At 38.9% G+C, this 22,539-nt stretch overlaps 1 protein-coding gene across 1 annotated transcript; it reads left to right on the forward strand.

Annotated features, from left to right (window-relative positions):
* The first annotated feature begins 2,512 nt into the window (after nucleotides 1–2,512).
* On the forward strand, nucleotides 2,513–22,007 carry LOC136444609 (CMP-N-acetylneuraminate-beta-1,4-galactoside alpha-2,3-sialyltransferase-like). Its single transcript, XM_066442241.1, has 10 exons — nucleotides 2,513–2,653; nucleotides 4,236–4,480; nucleotides 4,709–4,766; nucleotides 5,091–5,402; nucleotides 6,641–6,735; nucleotides 7,479–7,545; nucleotides 8,420–8,515; nucleotides 18,093–18,279; nucleotides 19,556–19,702; nucleotides 20,996–22,007. The coding sequence occupies exons 2-10, from the start codon at nucleotides 4,291–4,293 to the stop codon at nucleotides 21,242–21,244; spliced, it is 1,401 nt and encodes a 466-aa protein (XP_066298338.1). The 5' UTR covers nucleotides 2,513–2,653; nucleotides 4,236–4,290; the 3' UTR covers nucleotides 21,245–22,007.
* The last annotated feature ends 532 nt before the right edge of the window (nucleotides 22,008–22,539 follow it).

The raw sequence follows: 22,539 nt of genomic DNA on the forward strand, positions 1-22,539 counted from the left end.
GAATGAGAAATTAAAAAATTCCTAAAACAGAAAGTTTAGAATTGTTGTTATTGTTCAGAATATAGAAGATTTGGATTTTCAGTAACGTTTAGAACCGACTTATTTACACCATTTTGATATTTTTTACACCGAACATCCTTTCTATAACAGCAAACTTTGCCTATTTCAGCAAATATTCAGACAAAATGATGCAACATTAGTAAAACGGTAGGATTTTAGGTATACACATTGGCTAGTTTCATTTCCAATTGGCGAGACATGTGCGAGATATCGTTTGTCTAACTATCATGATCTTTTAGAAGACGTTACAGCTCCCCCGGGGACCGCGCGGGAGTCCCGGTAACCTGATACGCTCCCTTACAGTGGAAATTTTCCCTTAGCAACGAACCATCGTGATGGTATGACAAGCTGTTTTCTGCATTTGTTCTAGTTAATTGAGCTGTATACACATCTTCAAGAACAGTTTAATGTTGACAGTCTAAGGTGTTTCGTTGAATATGAATACCCAGTGTAGTTCCTGCCCATGATGGTATAATAACAAGCTGTTTTCTGAATTTTTTCTAGCAAGGACATTATATAAATAATTGGGGGGGGGGTCTAGTTAATTGAGCTGTATACACAAGGTGTTTCATCGCATATGAATACCCAGTGTAATTGCTTCAGATGATGGTACAACAAGCTCTTTTCTGCATTTGTTGTAGTTAGTCTATTGAGATGATGTATACACATCTACAAGGACATGTTTACTGTTGAATCAAGGAGGTTTTATATTATATATGAAAACTCATTGGTTGAATACAGGATCAAAAGACCTGTTGGTCATGACATCATATTTCGTCGCCTCAATTCTTGTTTAACAAGATTTATGATCTCAATAATTGAAAATATTGGAATCTCGTTTTTTTTGCCCGCCTTTTTTTTTTCGCCCTCTCTCATTAATTTTGGAGTCTGCGGAGGATGTCATCCATAAAATTTACTTGCTGTGGCCTAACTACTAATTCCTAGGTTTTGTACTTGTGCTGCGTACCGGTACTGTGTACCGGTACTGTACCGTAAGAATTGATTCGGTACAGGTCCAAAATACCGGGTCCTGAAGTACCGGTACTGTACCGATATAAATTCACACCAAGTATGTGCTGACCTCATGCAACACCAAACGTGACCAAAGTGACACCTTGGAACAGCATAACTGATATGCAACAGATCATTCAGGCAGACCGGGACTTTTGATAGCAAGGCCAAGGGAGTTCGGCGGTAGGAAACCTAGTTATGTTCTTTGAATAAAGATACTGGCACGTTGAAAACAGTTTGTTTGTGTTTCTGCACATGTCATGATTGAAGAAGTTCAGAGGAACACATGTTAATTTGTCAAACTATTCAGGTACAGGTACAGGTGCGGACCTGTTCCTAAATCTCTATACCGGTTACCTGTACCTGATGTTACATGCTACGTTTAGGTACGTAACGTTAGCACTAGTTTGTACATATACGCATGTATATTCATATAAACTGTATTGATGTTTGTTTTTTCATCGTCGATACATGTTTTACATACAAGTAACTATGCTTTGTTTGTAAATGCAAATAAACTTTAACTACATGTTGAATTATATCCTTCAATGTATCAACTACCGTACGCTGTATTGACGATACCATTTGTTTTCATGGGTGTACAACGAACCAAAATGCATCTGTCAATATAACAATCTCCCTAAATTCTGACATAAGAATTTATTACCAATGATCGAAAGCAGTCATATAAGAGCATCTAACGTACGCGTGTGTCACAAAAATCAAGTGCAGGAAAGGCTTCACCGATAATCTTGATGGAGTCACAGCGCCACTTATCAGATTTAGTACAAACTGCAGTAAACGATTTACGTGGAACTGCTTTACAGAACTGCGGTTATGAAACCGAGAGGATTCTTTGTATTGTAATGGTTATTTTACCAAACCAATTGCATTAATTCTGTCCTTACTATTAGTCTGACCATGAAAGTAGCAATATTCATAGTTTCCTTGAAATTATCCAAATAAAAAGAGGGGGCAATAGAAAATGGAATGTTCGCGGTGGTGTTGAGTTCGCTGTTGAAACTGCAATGCAGAAGTGTACTGCACTGTAAGAAAAGGGGGAAATCTTCGTTGTGGTTTAAAAATTGAGGTGAATAGGACACTATGAAATACATAAAACATAAAACCACCGCGAACATTTCCCCACTTCTTCCGTTGTCTATAGTACCAGAGCTTCTGCACTTTTAGCACTTACCGCTAGATGACGTTTGTTTGCAGTTATAGGTGTTTAGAGTAGCAAAAGCTTGTGCCTGTTTAATGTAGTCTTATGCCTTATGTAGCAAAACAAGTGTTTTCTTTGAATAGATAAAGTCAAAATCGAAGATTATCAATCAATCTACAATGATTAGTTTAATCAATAGAAATGAAATCAAAAGATTGACAATTTTGCAATATAATCTGGCAGGTAAATAAACACATTAAACAGCTACATAAGATTGGGTCCTGCAAATACAAGAAATACGTGGAAAAGACGCGTTTTTGCAGCATTATTCTGGTGCAATGTTGATTATTTAATAATCCCAAAACGCTTCAATATTTTTGATCATGGGATGATCTCTACGCTCCTCTATATTAAAATCAGGTAAGTTTTTGCTCGTATTATTTATCGCACATAGAGGGAAAATTTAGTGCAAACAAATTGTGGATGAAGCGCTTTTGTTACAATGATGTCTAGCAAATTATTTCATTCCGTACCGTTATGTTAATGAAACTAGTAATACTATATTATATGTGAGAATTTTAGGCGCATCTCCAAAGTTATAACACGTAATAGCATGTTGCAGGTTTAGTTATTCAACAATGAAGAGCGGTCTAAACTGGAACAGTCCTACCTGACCGAAAATTCTACTCTACTCTACTCTACTCTAGTTATATTTATTCAGGGTGCATAGCATTGGAATACTCGTAAGCTTGTTTGTCACACGTCATTTTGTTTTTTAAATAATAAACGTTAGTTATAACACTAGTAACTAGAGTCTGAAGACCCCAAATCTCAAATAATTTGCAATTCATTGTGAACATCTCTGTCTAAGCTACCTGTATAGTAAATAACATGAAAATCTGTTTCTCCTTTCTTCAGTTATTCTCCTTAGAAGATTTTGACAAATACGCCATTGCAGTTACAGTGACACATACCAGGGGGCCAAAATCGACCTTGACCTTTCTCCTCCCAACGTACCCACATACCAAATATCATTAAAATCCATCTTGAAGTTCTTCAGTTATGCTGACTTTAAGCATCCGGACGCACACAAACATACACGCACGCAAACACACAAGCAACACACTCAAAACAATATCCCCATGAAAAAGTCTTTTTTCATGGAGATAGAAATCAATACATTGCAGACACAGATGTTGTTCAAAGCAATTATTGTGTGGTGTGCCTTCTTCAAGCTGTTGTTGTATACATAAAAAAAGGGGGGGGGTAAAACTGTGCACTCTTTTAAAAGTAGAATGTCCCTGAATGAAGGTGAAGGCTCTGGTGTATAATTAACAGGTCAGACAGGTTGTTCGTTGATATAGTGACAGGGCAAAAAATACCATCAGTGTATGCAGGTCAGTGTAGGTGAAATTAAAGTTGTGCTGGTATTTCTGATATCTATATAACCTGCTCTAGTCCATCATTAAGTCAGCCTACAACACAAGGATGAATTATGGCCAGCAGTGTACCTGAAATGTCCTGTTGTTCATTATAGTAGCATCCTTGAATATATAACTTACATGTACTAGCACAGCTTAATGACATAAATATTCAAATTATAGGAACCTTTTTCGAGCCTGATTTTGTTATGGACTAAAAGGCGTAAGATAAATTTTGAAATTGTTTGGTGCAGATTTTGCTCATAAATGTCATAGTACCCTACCCTAAGCGAGTGTAGGAGCCCCGGTAGAAATAGGATGGCACCCAGGCTAATAATATCATATTCATAGTTAAAGAAAATTTAGTGACTACATGTAATTACAATTTGGTTTGCTTACTTGCTACAACCTGTTACTTCCGAGAAAGAGGGTCACCTCCAACCACCTACAGTTTTTAGTTGTGTGTGTTCTAGCCTACATGTTACTCAAGATCCTTTTGATGGATTTGTATAGATATTGGTATGTGGGTACTCGCTACGTTAAGTTGACTGAATTCTGATTTTCTTGATGTCCATTTCTAGGTGGACAGAAATGACCACTGGTGACTGATTGGTCCACCGTACCTGTCCACGGGCCATGAAAAGATTCCCCCACTATCTGCCCTTGAACCCGAACAGCGCGGACTCGTCGACCATGTCCACCCTGACGCGCACGTATCTCGTCATCATCGTCATCGGCTTCTCCGTGGTGCTGTCGCTGCTATACTACGTCAGCAGTCACATGATGACGCCTCAGCACAGGAGGGAACATCTGCAAAACACACCGGGTGGGTAACTTGAGAATTTTTTATGTACATGTATGTTCGATGCATGTTATGTTCCTATATGTCATGTAGTTTTTACAGGTTTGGGATAGCAAAACCTGTTCTGTTTTCTTGCAAGGATGGGGGCTACCATGTTGGATGTGACCATTTTATTAGGAGGGTTTTTTTTGGGGGGGGGGGTCGCTAATGTTGGATTCACATTTAATTCTTTATCTTACTTCTGTTTTGCAGGACTCTTAAGAAAGCACACAGGTAGTCAACACTCTCTGTTTGAAGAACCTGGGCTCAGGTATGTTAAACTCTACTGTCACAGTGATACTAACAACTTTGGTTGATCAGAATTTCTTTCTCTCAGTCTCAGTCATGCATATTACTTTTTGAAGAACGTTTAATGTAATTTTTTTAGTCTTAGTGTCTGGTACAAGAATCTACCTTAAAAATTGTCAATGATTTCTCTTAGAATTATGACTCATGATGATAAATTACCTTTAGTGATTACCATTAGATATAAGATTCTAGTTAATGTTCCCCTTTTTGTAATAATTTAGAATATTCTTCCTTTATTCCTAAATGGAAGGATTAATATCATCATATTTTTCTTATCTCTCTACAGTAATGCAACAGAAAAACCCACTATTTCAAAAGATGACAACGGAGACAATCAGATAAGAATCCTAGAAGAAACAATCAACAACTTAACCTACAATACCACAACTCATGGTTTAAAACAGACGACAAAAACTGTGCCAAAAGGGGATGTAATTAAATCAGGAGACAGACCAGTCACTGTGCAGAAAGTAGAGGAGAAGGTGACAGTTAAAGATGCGGTTGCCATGGAGACGGGTGATGAGAAGGGCGTGGCAGATGGAGAGGAACAATGTCGTGCACACCACGCCTCCAGTACTATTGTCAACACACATCCGAAGTAAGAAGTTGTTCCGATCCTAATAGACATGGACTTCAGTCCATACATATTCAATGTCTACGTTTTTTGCAGCCCCTCAGGGGCGAGCCAAATTGGTATTTATATTGTGTGCAGTTTGCAAGAATTCTAGGAATTGCACCTGGAATGTGAAAGTCAACAGGATGATAACTGAAGATGTATTGTCTATTGCCTGGATGTATTGTCTTCATATTTTGTAGGTGGGTAGGCCTGTCTGAGACCTTGAAATGATTGGGTTTTGGGCCCCCTAGCAATCTTTAATGGTACTGCAGGGGAATTTTCGCTTTTCAAATCTCATGTTCTGAACATGCTATGGTCATGATTTTTTAGTGGTAGATAGATCTTTGTTGGGAAAGTAGGTGCTGTAGATCTGGACACCCTAGCAGCTTTTTTTGGAACGGCAGCTGATTTTGTTGTATTTTTGCAGGAAAACGCTGAAGCAGAAACATGGGAAAATTTCACAATTCTGTCGGATAAAAGTGTATCGAATGCCCCTAGACACAGTTGAATATGTTCACCACAGAATAATGACATCCAAAGACACCAAAATATATGTCTGAATGCGTCACTTTTACAATAGAATGTTCATGAAACGTCTTATCAAAGTGTTTTTATTTTTATTACTATTAGATATTTATGATGCTTGTAGCCATGTAATAGTACAATCATATTCTGACATCATATGTGGTAGTTAGAAAGACTATACGATATCATTATGTGATTGTATACCGTAAAATTCCTAATTACGTACACACTTTTTAAACTTTTCAAGTCGCAAGCAGGTGCTCCAGGCTGACGGCAAAGTCGGGGTGCGTACGTTAGGAGGGGTTCTTTCTCATAAAAATCGCATATCAGCTTGAGAGTATGGTACATCTTCATGCAAATGAAGTGTGGAATTTTCACACAATCAATCAGTAATAAAGAATAATTAATAATACATATATTTGAATTTTTTTACATTTTCTACCCAGAAACATTTTCTCAGTAACCCTTTAAGTCGGTAAACATTATTGGAAGGATGACCATGTCAACCTCTAACTATCCACCGAAATGCTGGAGAGGGGGTGCGTACGTTAGGAGGGGTTTTCCCCTGAACGTTTCAACTCACTGAGTCAGGCCCGCAATCGTCCCCAAATCGGGGATGCGTACGTTAGAAGGGGTGCGTACGTAAATAAGAATTTTACGGAAGTAAACATTTTCCCATCCCTTTTACCTTCCAGGTTCAGAAAGGACATTCCTCTGTTTGTGACCAATGACTACAAGTCGTACAGCTCTGTTATGAACTACCCCCCTCCCTTTGGTTTAAGAGGAACAGGTAGGAAAAAGCCCTTTTCACATATTACAAATGTCAGCAGCTATAATAGGTTTAAAGGAGTCCTAAACTCCAGAGGTGGGAGTTATTTTCCAATAGATGATGATTTTAGGAAGTAAAATTTTTTACAGTATACGATAAAGTACCCACTAGTGGTACCGTGCGCATCAAAAAGCATTCAGTATTCTACCGAATTCCCCAGGTGACCCTCTATTTTCTGATTAATTAAATTAAACAACCTCAGCCTATGGCCTAATACAGTGTGCCTGACAAGGCCTGACAAAAGTTAGATTATAAAAGGAATGTCAGGGTGGTTATAAAGAAAAACTCGTCTTGCTATGTGTCCTTTTATATCTTATTAACAATTCGCCTTCTTATTGTGTTTAACCACCCTCATTTATGCCACACACTCACACACATAGGGAATACATGAGTAGGGTCTGCACGGGTTTAATGAGCATCATATTGTTTTGAAAAACACATCTTGTGAAATTAACCACAAGCAGAATTCTGTAAAAAGTCGGCTGATTATGTATTAATTGATACATAATCTAGTGGAAAATAACACCGCCTTCTGGAGTTTAGGACTCCTTTAAATAGCAGGCTAATTACAGTGATACATGCGCATTACATTCTTAAGATGTGCATATTATTGGCCTCTTGAGTTGTGCTGTTACTAGTAGATGACTTATCTGTGACTGATATAATGACTGATCTGTATGTGATGTTTTGTGTTTTTTTTTCAGATAAAGACTTGACCAGTGTGCTGAAGGTTCTTCCACAGGCATCCACCATGCCAGAGAACATTGAGAGGTACCAGAAAAGGCTCTGTTGTTAGTGGATCTCACTAGATTCCCTTGCCAAACTGTTCTCTAATGTAGCATTAATGCTGCACTACGCGCTCCTTAGCGGAGCACATTGGGCATTAATGCTGGATTCCCTCTGCTCCCTTTGGAACAGAGCATTAATGCCAGCATACATGTACATCCCTGTCCATTAATCATCATTTATCACCCAGTCTTCTTGGACTGAAGGGGAAGTGGAAACCCTTTCCCCTGGCTTGTGCCAGTGTGGTTGGTCACACCAAATTAACCCTCTGCCCCCTAACTACAGTCCACCCTTGTCAAAAACCTCAGTTGTTGCAGGGTGCTAATGTATAGGTCAAGCATGACTAAAGGCAGTGGCAGAAAGCACTAAATGCATGGCTGCTAGGACATTAAGGGAGGTATTTGGACAGCCATAATTACCATGAAATTACCATGGCAGTGTGCACTAACCAAGCATTAGTGCTGCATATGTATTTCTGGCATTAATGCTATATTAGACAACAGTTTGGCAAGGGTTAACTTAACTTTGAATTCAACATTGAAAACACACTCTCGGTTTTATAATTATCTAAGCCCAAACAAATCCACAGAATTTTATGTAAAGGTGGACATATAGTCCTTCAATTCTTTTTTTTTTTTACAAAATGTTCCTTGCTAAATCTCAAGAAGACATGTTATGGTAGAAGAATAATATTCATTGTGTATTTTCTATCAAATCGCACTGTTTTGATATTATACTATATAGAATACAGAACTTACAACATGATGATGTAAGAGGAAATGAGTCTTTAAATTCTAGATTCTAGTTCTTTATTTAGAATCTCACATGTCTAATGCTATATGTTTGTGATTTTGTACAGAATACAATGTAAGCGCTGTGTTGTGGTGGGAAGTGGTGGCATTTTGCTGGGGAAGAAACTCGGACCACAGATAGACGACTTTGATATAGTCATAAGGTAAGGTTGTAAAATCCTTTGGTGTAGTTAATTGTGCACATCAGGGGTGGATACCGGTTCACTGGACCTGATTCGGACCTTTATAACATCCAAGAACCGAGTCCAAAAAACCTGAAAGCCAAAAACCTGAGTCCAAAAAAACCTGAACAAAGTACAAATATATGTTTCTATTTTGTTTGATAAAAAGTGTTTTGAGTCTCCCCTCTGACAAAAAAGGCATTTAAAATAAGTGTAACATTCAAATATCAAACACTGGTTTATCTTGAAAGTGCCCTCACCAAGAAACCTTTAATAGTCGAGCGTGTCAGTATTAATTCTCTATGCTTAATATTGGTCTAATAAAACAAAACATAAACTGGACAGGATCAGGTCTAGGTTCAGGTCCAGACCTGAACCTAAATCTCTGAACCTAAACTTGGACTTGGACCTTATTATTAAGCCGAACCGGTATCCACCCCTAGTGCACATGCACCCCAATTCTTCCATGTACAGCTAAAAAGGGACGATAGGCTTTCAAGGGTCTAAGTCTGAGTTTACATTTCTCTTCCGGATAATCTTCTGCGAAATGACAGTCATTATGTACTAACTTGAATGAAAATGGTGCGTGTTTTTGTGGAATACAGCTGGCCATGGTGTCCTCTTGATAACTGCATGGATTTTAACCATCTCCCTGCTGCCTAACTCTGTAATCAATTGGGAGTTAAGGTTACTCTCATCTCCCAAATAAACATACCCCCCGGAATAAACATACCCCCTGGACAAATCTTCAAAATCTAATAAACGTACCCCCCGGAATAAACATACCCCCCGGAAATTGACCAAATTTACAGATAAACTGTGTCCATGCTACTTCTGTCTGAGGGATACAAGATGATTAGCAGGTTCTCTTTATTCATTTATTGACTATTTATGCCTGTCTGAGGACCATACCAATTAAGTGTATAACTATTGAACAGAATAACTGTACACGTCTTGTTCAAATTATAATATTCCTTGCCACTTCAAAAAGATATACTGTAGTAGCAATGTTGAAAAAAATTGGGCATAGGTTCCCTGATATGACCCCTAACCAGGGGCCAACACTGCTTCAAATTCAACAAGTTAAGATGTACATGATCATTGATACATGCATTTTCTGCTTGGAACTTGAAGCAAGTAAATTGTTGTATTTACTGACATATAATCAAAACATGAAAAGTAGTCGCCAACTTCTCAGTTCACTTGGATAAGGCAACACTTTGAAAGTCTAGTCTTTTTCCATACAAATGTATCAACATTTAGAAGATGAACAGAAAATTACAATATCCTGAATATATGGTCATCACAGGTATTACTTATATTTTGTAAAAGTCATGATAGAGAAAAGGAAGACTATGACAATCACATGTATATGATGTAACTTTTTGTCTTTCCCAACTTGCCATTTATCTTCTATGCCTTCCATATAGAAACATAGATTTGTAAACATTACATGCCACAAATCATTGTGTTGTGTCAAGGGCATTTAATATCATATAATATAATATCATGGACAATATTATATAATGTTCTTGGCTTTTGTTGTTGCAATACAAATAATTTAAAATCTTAAAATTACCCTTGTATGTATCATTTTGAGAAACTAAATTGTCAACAAATTTGTGAGAAACCTCCTGAAGGCTTGTTACAATGTTGCCACAAACTACAGGGTTCTCATGTTACATGAAAGGGTGAGCTATAGACAGTGGCAGCGCCACAGACAGAAAGGGGCGGGGCTAACAGAACGTACACTCATGTTCTTAGAAACCTCCGGCATTCTTTTTGTAGGGGAGTAATCTTTTTTCAAGCATTTTTCAGTGATGATAATGGTGACTAGATTGCAATCGATTTTTTATATATATACTAAGGTATTAAAAGTCTTTTTGTTAAACTGCAAAAAACACATTTCTGACAAAGGCAAAGGAGTTTTGGTTTTAGATCAAAAAGAGTTATTTCCCCTTCTTGGAAGTGAGATCTTCCAAAACAAAATATTCCCACGGACTGTTACTGCCGGGTGCGTTACCGTGGCGCTTTTCGATTGACGAAGGGCTAAATTTTCATGTTTGCGGCTAAATTTTCATGTTTGCGGTAGGATTGAAATGTTGTGATATACTTTCAAAGTAATTGTAAGGTTTGTGATGCTAAGACACAGCTGTTTGTGGTGTTATTTTTATATTTTCATTTTGGGAAAGACTGTATCTCACGTGAGTAGAGTAATGTATTACATGCGCAACGTTACTTGAAACACTTTGCGCCGCTGACATATATTGGTTTCTGGTCAGCATGCTTTGGTTTACGATGTAATGAGACTGCTAAAGTTGTTCTTATAAAAAGAATTGCATTTCAAAACGTCAGTGTGGCGTCTTATTTTCGCCCAATAACAACGTTGACTTTGAAGTGTTATAGAGATCGACCGATACGTTACGAGTTCCGCCAGGATTTCACAAAGGCCGAGTCATAGCGGCAGGGAAATCAACGCCGCTTAGCAGGAAAATAATGAATTATGAGCAAAAATGCCGGGGAAATATTGGTAGGAAAACCCAAACTTTGAATTTTAAGGGGATCACAGGTTAGCAAAACTCAAATTTTCACAAAAATAATAAACGTACCGTCCCAAATAAGAACATACTGGGTGGATTTTGAGGCTGAAAAAAATAAACGTACCGGTACGTTTATTTGGGAGATGAGAGTAAGGATTAATTGACCAATGTTTGCAAGTCACCAAACCTGCCCATTTTATAACAGTATATTTTCAGGAGAGAAATATGCTCAAATCTCTTGCAAATGTTAAAGGCACCCAGAGCATTTTATGAGGCTTGAAACTCAAATTTCTATTCATTCCTACACATAGTAAATTTCAATAACACTATATCATTACATATCGACATTAAAGGAGCAAAGATACTATGTCGTTGTGTGGTGAGAACTGATAGAAAATCTAAGCCATAATAGACTGATTCTGACTGTCCTTCACAATTAGCGGTTTGACCAATGAGAGAGTGACTGCATGTCCGTGAAATATTTGCATTTCTATGTTTTAATTTTGCATTTCTACGTTTTGACGGAGCTGGGCGGGGCTATGGGATCGGTTCATTTACACCAGGCGTGTGAAACTAAAAGATCGCCATGTAGCTTATTTTTGTGCCGCTTTTGAGCACTTTTGATATGAAATTAGCACTCAAATGTGGTAAACAGTGGCATTAAATGTCAGTTTTAGTCCATGGGCCAGGTCCCTCAAAATAGCCATTTGGTACCAAACAGAGGGACAAAGGATGACTTACTTTTTTGAATAGGTTGATTCCTCTACTTTAGAATTATGCATGATAATAATGTCAAAAGTCCAGCTTTTTAGGAATTATCACGTGATATGGTGACGTCATCAAAATGGACCTCGATTTTTGGGACTTAATTCAGAGGACTGGAACAAAATATCAAACATCAATAATTTTCGGTGAAAATCGGTTTGTAGGCAAAAGATACCACAGGAATCACGAAATAGTATGTTTTTGGTTGATATTTTGACTCTATAAGAAGCTATGAGTCTTTTAAGTCCATTTTTTGGGATAATTTTGTGTAAAAAAATGTATTGTTTACTTCCAAAATCAGGCATTTATTTGGGCTACCTATGGGGTCTTGTGTAATACATTATGTTGATAGGCCATATCATTTTCTGCATTTTAGGCTTTGAATCAACAATATCCGTCAAAAATATAAGGAGTTATAAGGGTTTTAAGAATTACACCCAACGGCCATGTTATCAAATCGCCGCAAATATCGCAATGCATCATGGGTAATTTTAAGAGGTTCTGTCTGTAAAATACCTAGTAGCAAAGGACAAAATGTCGATTTTTAAAACATTTTGGGTGGTGGTAAGGCCTTGGTCCAATTGTAGAAAAATGGGTAAGTTTTGGGTTAACTGGTGGTCACCGGTTGCCATGGAAACGGTCATTTTTGAAAGATGGCGAATTTTTATCTGCCAAGGCTCAATCTCGTCCAGAATACACCATCTTTGGCCTACAGAAACGCCAACTAATTAACATATATTCTACATGCCTGACATATACTTTACATCTTTATCTTGATCTAAACAATAATTAGATAAACTTGCATAATTATATGTTTAAAGGTGCAGCAAATATTTAAACATAACCTATTTCTAACATTGACTTTTGACAAAAAGCTGTTATTCGGGAATTCTTAGCGATCATTAGGGCAGATCAATTTGGTTGATATACGGCCAAGTTACAGTTTGAACCTTTGTCTGACACTAGCTACTTGAAAAAGCATAATGCTTCACCTCAATTGAGGATGCCTGCTTTACCTTTTACCTGACTCAGATACACCCTAGCGGACTTCTGACGGCTAAACCGTTGCTAAGTCCGTTCAGCGGTTGTAAAATAGGAGTTTGGACATTATATTCACACAAGGAAGGATTCGAAAGTACATGCATTAGCAGAAAATTCTGTTAACTTCCATAACAGTTTACAGAGACCTCACTGTGAGACTGATATCAAGGTTGGGGGGGGGGGGTGTTCTCCTACATATATACCAATACAATATACAGTTACTGCAAAACTCAAGAATTTATGATACAGAAGAAGACACTTACTGTTGCACCTCGGATTAACACACATTCCATTTAATCGCACCGAATCCCAAAAAGGTGCGCTAGAAATCGGCAAACGCGGTACAAATGCGTCGATACCTGCCAGTGTAATACCGCCAATATGTTTAAAACTGTTTTGAGTAACAAAAGAAGGCAGTCCCATTGACATTTGAATAACTTAAAGGAAAATCTATATTTTCATTCTAGGCGTGTTGTGACACCTTACATCTGTTAGTTTTGAAACTGGTTCAAATATTCCCCAGGGGCCCCGACATCTACTGGTCAAACTACAAAGCGATATACATGCACAGCCAAACCTGTATTGTTTCTATCATGTGGATAGCTTGAGTGTTACTTGATATGATGAAATGGTAACAATGCAAATCAGAATCTAATGTTCATAATTAATGGGGAAGTTTATAAACCCACTCCATTCAATGGTATGACAGTTTAAAAATGCAACATATGGAACCGAGAAATAAAGCATATTAATAGATAAAAGTTATGCAAATTAAGACCTAATTTGCATAACCAATGACAAAATACTGTAATTCCATATTAGTAGATACAATGTAACTGGAATTTCATACTTGTGGCATTTGGAAGTTATGTGACAGTGAACATAACATGAATCTGCGAAATTTGTGTCTCATGAAGATATGAGGTCTCCAAACTATTGTTTTCCACTGCAGTTCTTTGTGTTCGGGCTGAGTATTTCGGAATTCATTCCCACATTCCGACCCTCGACGTTCTCGTTCTGTAGACTTTACGGAATAAGGCCACAGCAAGTAAATTTTATGGACGATATCCTCTGCAGACTCCAAATTGGGTGGGTGCGGTCAGAAAAACCAGTGCGGGCAAAAAAAAGATATCCACATTTTCAAAGTGAATAAAGCATGTAAAAGGAATTGTAGCAATAAAACATGGTATTACAACCAAGTATTTCATGACTGTATTCAACAAAATACCAACAATGGCGTCAACATTATAATCATGATAAATTTACATACGGGTTTGCATAGCATATCAAGAACGCAGAGACCGTACACTAGGCACTGGACTCCCCTGAGTCATAGGGCAGACTGACTGTGACTACATAATGCTGGCTCTGCTCACTTTGCCTCAATTGAAATTCTCTCCGCTGTCCTGACCGTCCTGTCGAGACCTACCTCGGAAATCCCCCGCCTTTTTATTCTGTCTTCAATGGACAGACAGCTAGACAATGGTCTACCTAAACCGCATGGCAAAAGTTACTTAATCTGACCTTGATATCCAATTGATTCATTCAAGAATAACAAATCGGCCGGTTACAATACACGTTGTTAACAATAATGGCACAGCAACAACAAACTAATTCCAATTACTAGTTTGGTATGAGGGCTGTACTACATGTATGTGTGTTCCTGTAAGCTTGTGACGAGAAGCAATCTTTTTTGGAGCTTGCATACACACTAATTCTACAACATATTTCTACAGATTTTTCAACATTCCGACGAGTGCAACTGTTACAGCATATAAGAACGTTTTTGCAATAGAACTGACTGGCTTTGGCAACATTTAGCCCCATTTTCGGTATATTGACCATTGCTGATGGGTAAAAATCTTTTCTTTTTTTTAAATTTCAAAATCTGGCAAAAATCAATGTACGCGCTGTAGTCATCCATAGAATTTACTTGCTGTGGCCGTATTAAAATAAGGCCATAGAACACAACAATCTATTCTGCTTGAGTGTGATTCTTTGCATATATCTCTCAACCAGCATCTTGGAATCTCTTTCCAATGAATGAATGAATGAATGACACTGAGACAGCAGAGTTGGAGGGTGCTTCCATATGATCTCTCTGTGTAGCCTTTGCATATAGTGCCTGGTCGAACACCAGCAATATGCTCTTCAAGTGTAGTGCCTCTTTGAGTGTCAGTGATCTGACTAAAATCACATGAACAGTTGATATGTTAGTAGCGGGTGTATCTATTGTGGGGACATATCCTATAGTGCCTTGGATAATCTCAGTCTCATTATGCACTAAAATGTTATAGCCAGTCCAATTCCGTTAACTTTCTGCCTGGTCTCCCTATGTAGGAGCACCAAAATCCACAGTAGGTTTCTTCTTCTCAAGTCCTCTTTTGCAACCTGACAAGTGTTACATACCTTCTTGTCTTAGGGCCTTGACGCTCTCCCCCGAGTTATTCTCCTAAGTATTTCTGGTGATTGCTTGTGAACTGTAGATACACGGTCCAAAATATCTAGCCTGTACTGCTATTCCATTTACACAATTCCCTCTCCTGATAGGGTCTCTTCATTGTAAAATACAAAATCATCCCGTGCTAATGTTGTAACCAGGTACTAACATAAGGCGGTATGCTGTCCGGCAATGGGATTTCGCTGTGCTGTTACAATAAAAGATAATCATTACTATAGGATGTCCAGAGCACGAGATTGAAAACCAAAATTTCTTTTGCAGTTCCACAAACAGCCACCAGGTGGTAATCGAAGTGCGACATCCTTCCTTCTGTATATAATGCATGTACTTTCGAATCCTTCCTAGTGTGAACTATGTCCAAAATCCTCTTTTACAACCGCTGAACGCACTAAGCAACGGTTTATACCCCCATTCCACTTGGACGGCGCTCTCACCGCGCACTCACGGCGACCTCATTTTGGCCTGATCGCCGTGAGAGCGCCAACAGCGCAGCGAGAGCGCCATTGAGCGCGGCGAGAGCGCAGCGAGAGCGCGGCGAGAGCGTCGTGAGAGCGCCGACAGCGCGGCGAGAGCGCCATGCGCACCGTCACCTCGGCGATGGTTTTGAACATGCTCAAAACCTTCGCCGTGAGAACGCCGAGGATGGCGATCAAAAAACGAGCGCTGAGAGAGCGCGGTGAGAGCGCGGTGAGTGCCGTGAGAGCGCCCAAGGTGGGATCAAAGGGCCGCAGCGAGCGCTCAAGGATCGCAGCGAGCGCTCTATGAGGAGCTCTATTGAATGGTCTTAACTGTAGTTCAGACAAATTTCATTCTAGAAGTGGTGTATCTTGAATTTCTGGGAACTTTGTGGCAAAATCAAAGTTTTGCTCGTGGGTAATACAAATTGACCAATACCTACAAGTACTTGCTTCCATTCAAATTAAATTCCTTCCAAGTTTTATTGTCAGTGATTCAAAATGTGTTCCAAAATTCTATGATTTATGTTTCTATCATAACGTAGAATGATAAAATATATTTATTGCAAACAGTTTACATGACATACAACACAAAAAAACCAGGTTGAACATACATATATTACTTAAAGACACACACTGAGTGACCGTGCAGCGACTAGAATTAAATCTGTTTTCCCCTAGATTTTATCATTCAAATATGATGCAAGAGGTAAAGATATGACTGAGAAGACAACAAAGCACACAAAACGTAACAAAAATTCGTTCTTTATCTCTGGAATTCGTTGAGTGATCTGAAAAATCTTTAAAAAGTTGCTGACATTTGACATTTTGGTCGCGCTGAGAGCGCGCAAGGGTCGCCGTAGAGATTCCACTTGAGCACGTTTTCCAGGAGTTCGGCGCTCTCACGGCGATCTGGGCCATTTTAGGTCGCCGTGAAAGCGCCGTGAGAGCGCCGTCCAAGTGGAATGGGGGTCTTAGCTGTCAAAAGTCTGCCGGGGTGTATCTTATAGGTTCAAACTGTAACTTAACCGTATATCAACCAAATTGATCTGACCTACTGATCGCTAAAAAATCCCGAATAACAGCTTTTTGTCAAAAGTCAATGTTAGAAATCAATCAAAATAGGTTATGTTTAAATATTTGCTGCACCTTTAAACATATAATTATGCAAGTTTATCTAATTATTGTTTAGATCAAGATAAAGATGTAAAGTATATGTCAGGCATGTAGAATATATGTTAATTAGTTGGCGTTTCTGTAGGCCAAAGATGGTGTATTCTGGACGAGATTGAGCCTTGGCAGATAAAAATTCGCCATCTTTCAAAAATGACCGTTTCCATGGCAACCGGTGACCACCAGTTAACCCAAAACTTACCCATTTTTCTACAATTGGACCAAGACCTTACCACCACCCAAAATGTTTTAAAAATCGACATTTTGTCCTTTGCTACTAGGTATTTTACAGACAGAACCTCTTAAAATTACCCATGATGCATTGCGATATTTGCGGCGATTTGATAACATGGCCGTTGGGTGTAATTCTTAAAACCCTTATAACTCCTGATATTTTTGACGGATTTTGTTGATTCAAAGCCCAAAATGCAGAAAATGATATGGCCTATCAACATAATGTATTACACAAGACCCCCTAGGTAGCTCAAATAAATGCCTGATTTTGGAAAGTAAACAATACATTTCTTTACACAAAATTACCCCCCAAAATGGACTTAAAAGACTCATAGCTTCTTTAAGAGTCAAAATATCAACCAAAAACATACTATTTCGTGATTCCTGTGGTATCTTTTGCCTACAAACCGATTTTCACCGAAAATTATTGATGTTTGATATTTTGTCCCAGTCCTCTGAATTAAGTCCCAAAAATCGAGGTTTATTTTGATGACGTCACTATATCAAGTGATAATTCCTAAAAAGCTGGATTTTTGACATTATTATCATGCATAATTATAAAGTAGAGGAATCAACCTATTCAAAAAAGTAAGTCACCCTTTGTCCCTCTGTTTGGTACCAAAAAGCTGCTTGGCCCATGGACTATTTCATGAAGATTACAGCAACTAGAATATTTCCAGTTTTCAAGCCTCATGAAATGCTCTGGGTGCCTTTAAATTAAAGTTTAATATAGACAGTGTGATGCCCAATAAACTTGACTTGTATATATATATATATATAAGTTGTATAGCAGTGATTTACAATGTACAGACATTTAGCAAGAATGAGAGTGGGGAGTGGGGCATACTCTGCTAATATATAACTCTTTTATCACGATTTCCTTTGTGCAGAATGAACAACGGTCCTGTGACAGGGTATGAGGAAGATGTCGGGCACAAGACCACGATCAGGATGTCGTACCCGGAGGGCGCGCTGCAGGACCCCGACGGTTACCACCCGGATTCGCTGTTCCTCATGGTGCCATTCAAGTCTATAGACTTTCTCTGGCTCCAGAGAATCATAGGAAAACAATCAGTGGTAAGGAATCAGTTCAGTTCAGTTCATCCTCTTTTTAGAGGTGACACAAGTGTTTCCACAAGTTCCTGTCGCACATGACAGATCGAATTTCCTCATCTTCAAGGCCAACATACTCTTCGATTACGTTCTTTAGTGTCAACGACGGGCGACCACGCCTACGCCTTTCATTCGGTTTCCAGAGGAGAAGCATACCCGCTGTTTCCTCGCGGCGCATAACATGGCCGGCCAGAGACAACCTACGGTCGTGAATAACCTTAGTAATCTGTGGCATGTCACCATACAGCTCACTGTTTGTTATATGGCTCCTCCAGGAAATGTCGAGGGCTGCACAGAGTTGGCGGGTGTAGTTAAGGGTGAGGAATAAATGTGCTTTATGTCGACATACCTGGGCTGCTAAAACATTCCATACGGGTGCTCTGGACCAGGTGATAACTTTGGGTTATCATTCATGCTTCCATAAAATATTTAGAATGCATTTCGAGTGCCGGGTATGCCACTATCAAAAATTTGAATACTGAATTCAGTTGGAATGTGTGGCTGTTACATGTACAATCTTTTGTTCGAGGACACCAACTTTTGTCAACTTCTGGCACATTTCGTATTGAAATGTGTGTTTTCTCGGGAGGATCATCATAAATAATAATGAAATGAATAAGATACAATATGGTGTATTTCGCATCACCCTCGGTCCCAGCCTTCCCGTGAGTCAGATCGGCCCCAGGGTCCCACGAAAGTGCGAAATGGAACGAAATGGAACAAACTAGACAACATATTTAACGTTATGAAATGACATAAGTACTGAAATACCGATACCAGATACCAATAGAATCTTTTTTGTTCCATTTCCTCCATTTCGTTCCATTTTGCACTTTCGGGGGACCACGGCCCCGGTCGGGGTGCTACCACGGCTGATACGGAATACCCCATGTTGTATTCTATATGTGCATACATCAGTATCTATGTGTGGGCACTGTGAAAGCAATGCTAGCTGGAGCACCGACAGTTGATACAAGGGCACAGACTCAAAGATACTACAAACTCTTGATTGTTACCGTACCAAGAAATTCAAGTGCCACAGAAGATCACTGGTAAGAAATGTGTTGCATACATGTATGTATCTATACTAGGAACTGTGGAAACAATCCTAGCTTGAGCACTGACATGCCAGGGTACAAGCTCAAAGATACTACGATTGTTATCATACCAAAAACTTCAAGTGCTACAGAAGGTCATTGGTTCAACTGTTTTCTAACATCAAGTTCATGTTGTTTTTCAGGGTAACATCGCCTCAAGGTTCTGGAAGTCCATCGCCCACGTGATTCCAAAAGAAGCGGACAAGTTCCGTATCGTGAACCCCGCCCTTCTTCAGGAGACGTCCTTTGATCTGATTGGCTTTCCTACTAAGGGTGGGAAGATGGGAAAGGTGGGCAGCGCAACTTTAACTAACTGTTTTGTTATCTCCAAGAAAAATGGAGATATCATGTTTTGGGTGTGTCTGTGTGTGTGTCTGTCTGTTTGTGTTTCCGCCCTACTGTAGTCAGCATAACTCAGGAACCTCTTGATGGATTACGATGACATTTTGTATGTGGTATAATTCCTAATATGCATAATTAATGCAAAAACACCATAATTCATCTAATTGGAAAATTACAGGGCTTGAGCCTACATGTATTAAGTTACATTTAGTGAATTTTTGTGTAAGAAAGATCACAACTCAAATTTGAGTCCAAATCTGAATTCAGTGAGAGTTCAATTGATATAACAGTAATTTTCCATATCACACATTAGCTAAATTGCAGTAACTCCGCATCAGCTGGCTTTATCACACTGAGCAACTTGTCACCCCTAAACCATTCATCTGCAACTGCAATTTTCTTCTATCTAACAAAGAAGCCCCTGCCATATCTCATCACAACAGGTTCCATTCTGTTATAGTTTGAGAGAAAATTGATTTGTTAATATGTCAATTCTAGGTTGATAAAACTTAGACCAATACAGTACTTACATATTCTATATAACTCTTTCTTATTTCTTTTGTGCTGGCTTAAGGTATTCACTTGACCGGCTCCACAAGCTTGTTTGTCATTTGCACAATTATACGCACCCTGGATGTCTTTCTTCTGTCTTCAAGCTGGTTTCTACTGTGAATCTAAGTTGGTTTCTGCGGTAACTTTAAATCTGTAAGTCGAGCTCACATTAAAGGTATGTTATGAAAGACCAGTGTTCTCACCAGGATTTTTTCACAGCTTAGGGGTCAGGTACACTGAAGACCAACTTTGCGTGGTGCAAGTCACTTGCGGAGTGCCAAAGACATGATAACGGTTGGGAGTGTGGCATCTTCCCACACAAAATTTTGAAATTCATAACCAAATAAGACACTATTTCCTGCATTTTGAAGGATAAATTTTGTGAAGTTAAGTTTTTCCTCTGTCACATCCTCATTCTAAAGCCAAATATGACCTTTTTATTAGACTTATGAAGGGTCTTCCCAGAAAGAAGCACCCCTATGCTCATTGAAACACAGCATCGGGGTCCAGGTCACAGCATCGGGGGTCCAGATCACAGCATCGGGGGTCCAGATCACAGCATCGGGGGTTCAGATCACAGCATCGGGGGTCCAGATCGTAGCATCGGGGGTCCAGATCACAGCATCGTGGGCCCCTATGCTGAAAAGGCCTGGCGAGAACACTGAAGACTTTATATCAATGTTTTCCAGAATGTACCAACATTGGGCTCGCTGGCGATCATCTGGGCCATCAACTATTGTGACGAGGTTACCGTGGCCGGGTTCGGTTACGACCTATCGAAGCCGTCAGTGTGGCTGCATTACTACAAAGACGTCAAGATGTCCACCATCAAAAATTCCTGGACACACGACATCAACAAGGAGAAGGACTTCTTGAAGACTCTCGTACGAAATGGCGTTATCACGGACTTGACCGGCGGAATTCTGGGAGATATTTGAGAAACGTGTAGGGGACTTTATGCTACAGTTATGGATGTATCAACGAACTTCTTCACATGTTGTTAGCACTTACTTAAAGGAAAAACTGAATTTGATTTGGCGAACCTGAAATCTTGCTCAAGACTTAAAAGACTACAGCAATGAGCTGTTCTAGCACTAAAGCAGGTAACATGTTATAAGAAGTGACTATGTAAAAAATGTACTCTTCGCTATGTAACAAACATACATGTAGCTGATTAGCTAATGAAAATGTTTCAAATTTTACCGATGGATTCTTATTTATCATAATGTTTTATTTTAAAGTAAGTCATGTATGTTTTATTTTTCTTGTACATGTGGTCAAATTATCAGAATTGTTTATTCTGTTAACATGCACAGCTATATGCTTATGTATAAAGCTTTACAAGTATGCAATTTTTGTTTCTTTTAGATACCTAAGTTTAGTGTCAAAATTATATAAATCCATGTAAATGGTTATAGTGCATTATATTTATGTGGTGTATAATGAAATGCTGAGTCTGAAAAGTCATAATGTCTTCTTCATAGCACAGGTTATATAATATTATCATTGAGGTGAAGCATGACGCTTTTTCATTTGGCTGATAGTACTAGCCTCTACCAGGCTCCAGAGGTGGATGGAAAGGGGACTGTTGATGCAGAAATGTTCGCAGTTTTCGTGGCGACTGTTTCACCGCAAACTTAAAGACACCGCAAACATTTTTGTCCAATACTGTAGCAGCATGTGACTATAGCGCTGCTGCGAACTTAGTGTGGATAAGATATGTATATGTATATGTAGTGTATTATGTAAAACCTGTAAACCTTGCATCAATTCAGCGCTAGAAAGGCTGCCATTGCGGGTAATTTCTGACCAATAAAAACCATTCTTTAAAATCACCGCAAACACTCAAGTTTCGCCTTAGCGCGAAATAAAAACCATGCGAACTTAAATGCATTTACAGTAATAAAGGAGATGGCAAACTGTACTCCTTGTTCAGCTAACTCCTCTGGCATGTTATCGGTCTATTTAGCCAATTTCTACTCTTTCCAGCCACCTCTGGAGCCTGGTAGAGGCTTGGTAGTAATGTAATGTGGCTTTGCTATACAGGGCTGTCTACAGGACCCGTCCCTCCGTCCCAGGACGGAAATTTGCTTCTTGGGACGGAAAAAAATGTCACCCTGTCCGTCCTAAAATCTGAATTTCTGGGCATGAAATTGGTGAAAATGTATTGTTATAAGCTAAAAATGACAGATTTAGGCCACACCAATTTAATTTTTTGGTTAACGGATTTTTA

This window comes from Branchiostoma lanceolatum, chromosome 11 (assembly GCF_035083965.1).
Source record: "Branchiostoma lanceolatum isolate klBraLanc5 chromosome 11, klBraLanc5.hap2, whole genome shotgun sequence".
NCBI lineage: Eukaryota > Metazoa > Chordata > Leptocardii > Amphioxiformes > Branchiostomatidae > Branchiostoma > Branchiostoma lanceolatum.